At 58.2% G+C, this 10,770-nt stretch overlaps 1 protein-coding gene across 6 annotated transcripts in view; it reads left to right on the top strand.

Moving 5' to 3' along the window:
- The first annotated feature begins 1,485 nt into the window (after window positions 1–1,485).
- Window positions 1,486–10,770, top strand: part of PPM1J (protein phosphatase, Mg2+/Mn2+ dependent 1J) — a 237,970-nt gene continuing 228,685 nt past the window's right edge. For 2 of the 6 annotated variants that reach the window (XM_069633332.1, XM_069633333.1), the window contains exon 1: window positions 1,486–1,820. In XM_069633332.1, coding sequence (XP_069489433.1) covers window positions 1,555–1,820 — 266 coding nt within the window. In that variant the 5' untranslated portion in view covers window positions 1,486–1,554. The remainder of the gene's footprint in view (window positions 1,821–10,770) is intronic. The other 4 variants (XM_069633336.1, XM_069633335.1, XM_069633331.1 and 1 more) reach the window with 3 other exon arrangements.

Genomic DNA, 10,770 nt, shown 5'->3' with positions numbered 1-10,770 from the left:
TGGATAAGACGTCTAGAACCCCTGCTGGTGCTATTTGGGATGGAAGTGGTGGAGGGGGATGGGTGAAATGACCTCACATGCCCCACTACCTATTGCATCCAGCTAGGGCATGCCTGGCAGGAGGGTGGACGAGAGAGCATCTCCCCGGGGAGCAGCAATGGGCCTTGAAAGGCAAGGGACATGTACGCAATGGATCAGCTAACTGGGCAGAGACATGGTTCGACCCCCATCGAGGGAACAGGAATGGTCAGCCTTCCGCGAGAGGTAGGACCCAAAGAGGTCGCAACCTAATGACAACACAGTGCAATCATAGAAAGCGGAAATCCTCAAGGGATCGGACAAACCATGAGAGCCGGTGCAGATGGCAACGAGAACCGAAAAGAGTGGTGAAATAAGCAGGAGACCTTAAAAAAGTGTGAGGGGTGTTAGTGGACCCTGGATCAGACCCGGGAATGGAATGCGGGGGGAAAAAATGTATATGGAGGTAAAGACTCCCACTGCAGGAGGGATACTGGGAACGGTGGAGCTCAAAGAGAGGACTTCAAAGAGACACTTTGATCGTTTGCCCCAAGGCCCCATGGGGAAAGGGGGCAGAGGGGAGGTTTGGTAGGGGTAGAGTGGTGCGGGGGAGAAAATGTTGCGGAAAAAATCGGCAGTGAAATGCTTAATGTGTAAGGAAATAACGGTTGTATATGTTCATTGTTGTGTTACTCTGCTAATAAAAACAAATTGAAAAAAAAGAAAGAAAGCGGTCCTTGTACGCTATAAATACAGTTCTTCGAGGCTTTGTCAGGGCTGCGCTTCCTGTGTTTTATAGCAGTAGTTTCATTGCAGGCCTGTTGCCTGGTGGAATAATGGATTTGGGAAATGTGTTTGCAGACCGCCTTGGAGAAGGTTTCTGTTGGTTCAACGGTGATGTTTTGGTAATGATGAGGTATAAGGTACTTTGGTTATATATATATATATATATATATATATATATATATATATATATATATATATATATATATATATATATATATATATATACATGAAAATCATCTAACCAACGTTCTATGGTGTCCTCTTTTTGTTAAGAGTTTACTTAAGATTGTAATTACTCGTGTTTTTTTCTCGTATATTAAGCGGTGCATTTTGTGAATGTGTGATTGTTAAATGAATTGGATTTTTCAAATAATAAAATAAATATAAAATAAGAAAATAGGAAAAAAGGGCACCCGCTACTTCATAGTACAAAATAAAAAAAAATTGCACAGAGGGAAACAATTTCAGGGATATTGCTTGGATTGTGTCAGGGTGAACATGCGGCCAAACATGCAAATAGGCTTCAAGGAAGCGCCATGAAAAGTAGAGATCAAAGCAACTGGAAGAGCCGGTTTAAAGTCTCAGGGGGTGCAGTGCCGAGTTCTGTCCAGCAGGGCGCAGCATTGCACCGCAGTGTTTCGCGGCACTCGACCGCGGGCGAGAGCCGTGGGCTTGCAGAATTTCCTGCGTGACCACAGTAGTTTCGCTGGATGAGAATGCACACTGGAGCCCTCGCCCACTGCGGAGAGGATGATCAGCAAAGTCAAGGCAGCACTGGCTAACATCATGGGAGGCTCCGGCGCCAGTAGCAGCCAGCACTCCACTCCAGTCGCTAATGGGTCTGTGGTCCCCTCGCGGCACCTGCCCGAGAGACTCGCCGTGAAGTTCCCCTTCGAGAGACCCTCTTTCTTGGAGCTGACACCTGAGGAGCTGCAGCTGGCCGCCGACCACATCCATCGACCCGTGATCACGCCTCCGGAAGGCCGGCGCCTGCTCTGGAACGCAGGCTATGCTGAGTGAGTAGCAGACAAGGCCTGGCTGTACGCCGTCCGCGAGCAGATGAGGCAGCTCAGTGGGTCAATATACTGCTGCAGAGGGAAGGAGAGAGAGAAAGAGAGAGGGAGAGATGGTGAGTGTGTGGGTGTGTGTGTGTGTGTGAGAGAGAGAGAGAGAGAGAGAGAGAGAGAGAGAGAGAGAGGGAGAGAGAAAAAGAGAGAGAGAGAGAGAGAGCTCAGTGGGTCATGTGCCTGCAGCGGAGATGTTGTGCAATCCCAGTAAGTTAACTCAGTGGATTAATCAACTTGATGCAGCGGCTGGTGTGGAAAATTAGTATCACAGGTAAATGCAGTATGATGATGTTATGAGTTAATGCACCTGCTGGGTCTATCATGAAATTCACTGACTATATCCCAGCAAGGGACAGTGTGCTAATGATTTGAGCTACTTCACAGGGTCAATGCACGTGTAGCATAAGAAGTTAATAAAATTCCCACAGTTGGAAGATAGAACCCTCTAATAAGGGGAATTTCAGTAGTGTGTGTGATTTTGCACCACTCATTCCTGTTCATGATATGTGTTGTGCTAGCTCAGTTGGTTAACGCGCCGACCTGAGGTGGAAATCTACATCGCAGGTTAGAATCCTAACACATTCGTTCGGACTTATTTGCGCTCACTGGCCTTTCTAGAAACCTGGAGATTGCGTGACAAGCCGATGCATTGGAAAGGCTGGGAGGGTTGGGACAGCGTCAGCTACTGATGCTGCTGCCTCATTCCTATTGGCTTCTAAGGGCGTTTCATGCTTAATAAAATGGGTACCATTAGATCGAGTAGTACTGCATTTTATTTAAAGCTCCGCAAACTAGCGATATTGGTTTCAAGCGTTATAGGACAGAGGTGATTATTAGCAGGGGAGCGTACACGGCAGCCTTCTCTTCTTGCGGGGTGCTCTTTAGTTCACCTGCAAAATCTTTGCCCCGTGACCTCCGCCTCCCCCTGCAACATATTGCTTTTGTGGATGGCATTTTTGGTGTCTCTTGACACGAACTCCAGAATGTCTCTTGCAAATGTAGGCGGACCCGCAATAGCTCAGAAGTAACTTCATGTATTCGCCTGTAAGCACGGCACCCTTCAAAATAAAGCACTTTTTGCTGCTTTTCTTTTCTTTTCTGGAGGACGGTTTTTGGGTTATTTTACCGCACGCCAATTGATGCATTGCAGGCATGATAGCTCCGCGAGTCAAGGTGCTGTCTGCAGGTATCTCCGTGTCCACATAAGTCGCCAGTTCTATATTGTGTAGGTTTAGCTCCGCCTTTCATCATCGGATGTCGACAAAATGTGTCAACACAAGAGCGAACTTTGCGGTTGGTGCTGACTTCCAGTGGTAAGCAATAATACGGGGGCAGCCGGTAGGGGGTGGGGGTGGGCTGCGGCGGGTGGTCATTTGACTTTTTTGCTAGTGAGTCCCGGCCTGCCTGCACCCGCCCATCCGTTCAGCACTGCGTTCCCAGAATGAATGAAAGGGCACGAGCTTCCCCTGCCCCCGTCCGCAATGCAGATAGGCACAGAGGGCGCTCTGGGCAGAGTTCTGGCAGATCAGTGGCTGGGCACTCGCCCGTCAGTGCCACGCTCTTTGACGTACTAAGCGAAACACAATGTACTGGGACGGGACGTGAGCTCCCTGCGGTGTGGCAGCAGAGGGACTCAAGGGCAGCGCGAGAGTGCTTTCTCGCGCATGCGCGCGGGGGAGGTTGGTGCAGGCAAGATCTCTGGGTGAGGGAAACCGCGCCATTAGATCCTTAGCTGCCTGCCTTTAGTTCACTGGGGGGCTACTTCAGCAAGAGAGTGTGCCCACAGACCCTGGGCAACTCCCCAAAAGGTGTGTCAGGGTGGTAAGTAGTGAGGTTACCAGACACTTGGTACATTGGAACACACCACAGCCCAGCCCTGGCATTGCATCTCTTCACCGTGGTGCCTTCTGGGAGTTGTACTCTTCAGTTCATTTCAATAAGACGCACTGTGTATAACTGAAGCAAAAGCAAATGTCTAGACTGGAATAGAGTGTCCCGAGTGACACGGAGCAAAAGAAGTGACGGCTGGAAGGGTTAGAATGAATCTTAATCCCCTCTCTGGGCAACCCTCCAGGCCACCGTTCTTCACCTGCCACGCCATTACAGAAGGGGAAAGACCATATGCAAATCAGGCCTGGTCCCAACCGCAAAGGGGCAGTCCAGTCGAACTGCCAGGTCACATCCCTTCTGCACAAGACCATAAGCATCCCCAGACATGTTTCGGCCTTGTTGGGCCTCTTCAGTGAAGAGTAGATTGGGTCTCTATGTCCAGAAGGTTCAGGACGCACATCTGAGTCTACCGTCCCACTCGGAGTGATGGCTGGAAGGCTTTGAATTAATCCTAAACCTCTGGTAACCGCTCTGGGCAACCTTCCAGGTGGGACCAGGCCCAATTTGCATATGGCCTTTCCCTTTTTGTAATGGCTTGGCAGGCGAAGAACAGTGATCTGGAGGGTTGTCCAGAGTAATGCCAGAGGTTAAGATTCATTCTAAACCTTCCGTCTGGCTTCCAAGGCGAGCATGTTGCCCCTGAGCTATCCCTGTGACATTACTCAGGAACGAGGCAAATTTTCTGAGCCGTCTGAAAATGGAAAGGATTGGCTATAGTACAATACGTAAAGGAAGAGGCTTAGAGAGTCGGGGTTCCCCACCGCAAAGGAAATTCCCCAATCTTTCCCTAGAGTAGCTTTGAACCTGAAGCATAAAAGCCATGCCGGGACCCAGGGAGGTGAAGGTACAGAATGCTCTAGTTTAGCAACAGTAAAGCAGAAGGCCATGATAGGCCCTTTCTACAAGATGCTCTGCCTCAATGGAACTCAGGGGATCAATGCACTAATTAGGGTATGATATTTATTGCAATGATCCTTGACACTTGTTTCGCAACATTATAATAAGAATCCCTTGTAAACATATTTCATGAAAAGTACATACACATTTGTGATGTCATCTTTGATGTCCTGGGTGTTAGTCTTAGCAGTGCACGGTGGTGGCGCGAGTTGTGGTTGCTTAGCTTACCATAACTGGCAAATTTCAAGGGTTTTTCGGTTTTACTTGGAACAATAACATCCCTTTGACAAAGTTTTTTCACTGAATTTCTTAGGTTTTTAGTAGCGCAACTTAACCATAACGTCCCTTTAACAAAGTTTTTTCACAGAATTTCATAGGTTTTTAGTAGCGCAACTTAACCATAACGTCCCTTTAACAACGTTTTTTCATTGAATTTCATAGGTTTTTATTAGTGCAACTTAACCATAACGTCCCTGTAACACTTTTTTTGACTGAATTTTATAGGTTTTTATTAGTGCAACATCACCATAACATCCTTTTCAATAGATGAAGACCACTAGCATCTTAGGTCCTCAAAGTGGGAACCCCGGGTGGAAAAAAAAAGATTTTCCTTCCTACACCGGGACGCCGCAGGCATCCCGGTGTAGGAAGGAAAATCTTTTACCAAGATGGCCACCATGGAAAGAGAAGGTGGGGTGTATAAACACAACAGGGCATGAGCAGGGGGTGGGGGGGAACAGGGGAGACACATGGGCATGAGCGGGGGGGTGAGAGGGAACAAGGCACAAACTGGGCATGAGCAGGGGGTGGGGGGGAAGGAAGGAAGGAAACACGGGGCATTGAGCGGGGGTGGGGGAAACACGAGAGAGACACAGGGCATGAGCAGCGGGTGGGGAGGAACAGGGGAGACACGGGGCATGAGCGGGGGGGTGGGGAGGAACACGAGGGAGACATGGGCTATGAGCGGGGGGTGGGGAGGAACACAGGGCATGAGCGGGGGGTGGGGAGAAACACGAGGGAGACACGGGGCATGAGCGGGGGGTGGGGGGGGAACAGGGGAGACACGGGGGTGGGGGAAACGGGGCACACACGGGGCATGAGCGGAGGGTGGGGGGAACAGGGCACACACGGGGCATGAACGGGGGGTGGGGAGAACAGGACACACACGGGGCATGAGCAGGGGGTGGGGGAATAGGGCACACACGGGGCATAAGCGGGGGTGGGGGGACAGGGCATAAGCAGGGGGTGGGGGAATAGGGCACACACGGGGCATGAGCGGGGCTGGGGGGGAAAGGAGAGAGACAAGGGGCATGAGTGAGGGGGTCGGGGGGAACACGAGGGAGACACAGGGCATGAGCGGGGGCTGGGGGGAACACGAGGGAGACACGGGGCATGAGCGGGGGGTGGGGGCAACAGGAGACACACGGGGCATGAGCGGGGGGTGAAGGGGTACACGATGGAGACACAGGTCATGAGCGGGGGGTGGGGGGAACACGAGGGAGACACGGGGCATGAGCGGGGGGTGGGGGCAACAGGAGAGACACGGGGCATGAGCGGGGGGTGAGGGGGTACACGAGGGAGACACGGGCATGAGCGGGGGTGGGGGGAACAGGGCACATGGTGCATGAGCGGGGGTGGGGGGAACAGGGCGCACATGGGGCATGAGCGGGGGTGGGGGAACAGGGCGCACACACGGGGCATGAGCGGGGGGTGGGGGGAAAGGAGAGAGACACGGGGCATGAGCGGGGGGAGTGGGGGGGATCAGGGGAGACACAGGGCATGAACCGGGGGTGGGGGAAACAGGGCACACACGGGGCATGAGCGGGGGGTGGGGGAACAGGGCACACACGGGGCATGAACGGGGGGTGGGGAGAACAGGACACACACGGGGCATGAGCAGGGGGTGGGGGAATAGGGCAGACACGGGGCATGAGCGGGGGTGGGGGGACAGGGCATGAGCAGGGGGTGGGGGAATAGGGCACACACGGGGCATGAGCGGGGCTGGGGGGAAAGGAGAGAGACAAGGGGCATGAGTGGGGGGTCGGGGGGAACACGAGGGAGACACAGGGCATGAGCGGGGGCTGGGGGGAACACGAGGGAGACACGGGGCATGAGCGGGGGGTGGGGGCTACAGGAGACACACTGGGCATGAGTGGGGGGTGAAGGGGTACACGATGGAGACACAGGGCATGAGCGGGGCGTGGGGGGAACACGAGGGAGACACGGGGCATGAGCGGGGGGTGGGGGCAACAGGAGACACACGGGGCATGAGCGGGGGATGAGGGGGTACACGAGGGAGACACGGGGCATGAGCGGGGGTGGGGGGAACAGGGCACATGGTGCACGAGCGGGGGTGGGGGGAACAGGGCGCACATGGGGCATGAGCGGGGGTGGGGGAACAGGGCGCACACACGGGGCATGAGCGGGGGGTAGGGGGAAAGGAGAGAGACACGGGGCATGAGCGGGGGGTGGGGGGGAACAGGGGAGACATGGGGCAACGAACCGGGGGTGGGGGAAACAGGGCACACACGGGGCATGAGCGGGGGGTGGGGGGAACAGGGCACACACGGGGCATGAACGGGGGTTGGGGAGAACAGGACACACAGGGGGCATGAGCAGGGGGTGGGGGAATAGGGCACACATGGGGCATGAGCGGGGGTGGGGGGACAGGGCATGAGCAGGGGGTGGGGGAATAGGGCACACACGGGGCATGAGCGGGGCTGGGGCGGGAAAGGAGAGAGACAAGGGGCATGAGTGGGGGGTCGGGGGAACACGAGGTAGACACAGGGCATGAGCGGGGGCTGGGGGGAACACGAGGGAGACACGGGGCATGAGCGGGGGGTGGGGCAACAGGAGACACACGGGGCATGAGTGGGGGTGAAGGGGTACACGATGGAGACACAGGGCATGAGCGGGGGGTGGGGGGAACACGAGGGAGACACGGGGCATGAGCGGGGGGTGGGGGCAACAGGAGACACAGGGGGCATGAGCGGGGGGTGAGGGGGTACACGAGGGAGACACGGGGCATGAGCGGGGGTGGGGGGAACAGGGCACATGGTGCATGAGCGGGGGTGGGGGGAACAGGGCGCACATGGCGCATGAGCGGGGGTGGGGGAACAGGGCGCACACACGGGGCATGAGCAGGGGGTGGGGGGAAAGGAGAGAGACACGGGGCATGAGCGGGTGGTGGGGGGAACACGAGGGGGACACGGGGCATGAGCGGGAGGGGGTGGGGGATAACACGAGGGAAACACAAGGCATGAGCGGGGGTGAGGGGAACACGAGGGAGACACGGGGCATGAACTGGGGGTGGGGGAAACAGGGCACACACAGGGCATGAGCGGGGGGTGGGGGAAACAGGGCACACACGGGGCATGAACGGGGGGTGGGGAGAACAGGACACACACGGGGCATGAGCAGGGGGTGGGGGAATAGGGCACACACCGGGCATGAGCGGGGGTGGGGGGACGGGGCATGAGCAGGGGGTGGGGGAATAGGGCACACACGGGGCATGAGCGGGGGTGGGGGGAAAGGAGAGAGACAAGGGGCATGAGCAGGGGGGTGGGGGGAACACGAGGGAGACACGGGGCATGAGCGGGGGCTGGGGGGTAACACGAGGGAAACACGGGGCATGAGCGGGGGTGGGGGGATCACGAGAGAGACACGGGCCATGAGCGGGGGGTGGGGGCAACAGGAGACACATGGGGCATGAGCGGGGGATGAAGGGGTACACGATGGAGACACAGGGCATGAGCGGGGGGTGGGGGGAACACGAGGGAGACACAGGGCATGAGCGGGGGGTGGGGGCAACAGGAGACACACGGGGCATGAGCGGGAGGTGAGGGGGTACAGAAGGGAGACACGGGGCATGAGCGTGGGTGGGGGGAACAGGGCACATGGGGCATGAGCGTGGGTGGGGGGAACAGGGCGCACATGGGGCATGAGCGGGGGTGGGGGAACAGGGCGCACACATGGGGCATGAACGGGGGGTGGGGGGAAAGGGGAGAGACACGGGGCATGAGCGGGAGGTGGGGGGAACACGAGGGGGACACGGGGCATGAGGGGGTGGGGGTAACACGAGGGAAACACGAGGCATGAGCGGGGGTGCGGGGAACACGAGGGAGACACGGGGCATGAGCGGGGGTGGGGGCAACAGGAGACACGGGGCATGAGCCGGGTGTGGGGGAACACAAAGGAGACACGGAGCATGAGCGGGGGTGGGGGGGTAACATGGGGCATGAGCGGGGGGTGCGGGGAACACGAGGAAAACACGGGGCATGAGCGGGCAGTGGGGGTACAGGAGGGAGACACGGGACATGACCGGAGGGTGGGGGGGCAACAGGAGACACGGGGCATGAGTGGGGGGGTACACGAGGGAAACACGGGGCATGAGCGGGGGGTGGGGGCGAACAGGGAAGACACGGGGCGTGAGCAGGGTTGGGGGAATAGGAGAGAGACACGAGGCATGAGTGGGGTAACACAAGGAGACACGGGGCATGAGCGGGGGTGGGGGGGTAACACAAGGGTGACACGGGGCATGAGCTGGGGTGGGGGTAACACAAGGGAGACACGGGCATGAGGTGGGGGTAACACAAGGGAGACACGGGGCATGAGCGGGGGGTGGGGCAAACAGGGCACACAGGGCATGAGCGGGGGGGTGGGGGGATACAGGGGAGACACACGGGGCATGAGCGGGGGTGGGGGAAAAGGGGAGAGACACACAGGGCATGAGTGGGGGGTGGGGGGAAGGGGAGAGAGACACGGGGCATGAGCAGGGGGTGAGGGGAACAGTAGGGAGACACGGGGCATGAGCGGGGGGTGGGTGGAAGGGGAGAGACACATGGGGCATGAGCGGGGGTGGAGGGGAAGGGGAGAGACGCACGGGGCATTAGCGGGGGGTGGGGGGAAAGACACACGGGGCATGTGCGGGGGTAGGGGGAAGGGGAGAGACACACGGGGCATGAGCGGGGGTGGGGGGAAAGGAGGGAGACACAGGGCATGAGCGGGGGGTTGAGGGATGGGGAGAGAAACATGGGGCATGAGCGGGGGTTGGGGGAAGGGGAGAGACACATGGGGCATGAGCGGGGGGTTTTGGGGAAGGGGAGAGAGACACAGGGCATGAGCGGGGGTGGGCGTGAAGGGGAGAGAGACACGGGGCATGAGCGGGGGGTGGGGGAAGAGGAGAGAGACACGGGCATGAGCGGGGGTTGGGGGTGGGGGGGAAGGGGGAGAGACACAAGGGGCATGAGCGGGGGGTGGGGGAAGGGGAGAGAGACACGGGGCATGAGCGGGGGGTGGGGGGAAGGGGAGAGACATGGGGCATGAGCGGTGGGTGGGAGGGAGGGGAGAGACACGGGACATGAGCGGGGGTTGGGGGAAAGGGAGAGACACGAGGCATGAGCGGGGGGTGGGGGGAAGGGGAGAGACACGGGGCATGAGTGGGGGGTAACACAAGGGAGACACGGGGCATGAGCGGTGGGTGGCGGGTAACAGGGGAGACAGGGCATGTGTGGGGGGTAACACGAGGGAGACAAGGGGCATGAGCGGGGGGTGGGGGGAAGGGGAGAGACACGGGGCATGAGTGGGGGGTGGGGGGAAGGGGAGAGACACGGGGCATGAGTGGGGGGTAACACAAGGGAGACATGGGGCATGAGCGGTGGGTGGGAGGGAGGGGAGAGACACGGGACATGAGCGGGGGTTGGGGGAAAGGGAGAGACACGAGGCATGAGCGGGGGGTGGGGGGAAGGGGAGAGACACGGGGCATGAGTGGGGGGTAACACAAGGGAGACACGGGGCATGAGCGGTGGGTGGCGGGTAACAGGGGAGACAGGGCATGTGTGGGGGGTAACACGAGGGAGACAAGGGGCATGAGCGGGGGGTGGGGGGGTAACACAAGGGAGACACAGGGCATGAGCGGGGGGTGGGGGGTAACACAAGGGAGACACGGGGCATGAGCGGGGGGACAAGGGAGACACGGGGCATGAGCGGGGGGGGAGGGTAACACAAGGGAGACATGGGGCATGAGCAGGGGGTGGGGGAAACAGGGGAGACAGGTCATGAGCGGGGGTGGGGGGAACAGGGGAGACATGGTGCATGAGCGGGGGGTGGGTGG

The sequence above is a fragment of the Ambystoma mexicanum genome, chromosome 13 (genome assembly GCF_040938575.1).
Source record: "Ambystoma mexicanum isolate Mex_15411 chromosome 13, UKY_AmexF1_1, whole genome shotgun sequence".
Taxonomy (NCBI): Eukaryota; Metazoa; Chordata; class Amphibia; order Caudata; family Ambystomatidae; genus Ambystoma; species Ambystoma mexicanum.
This window is presented reverse-complemented; position numbering and strand designations above follow the sequence as displayed.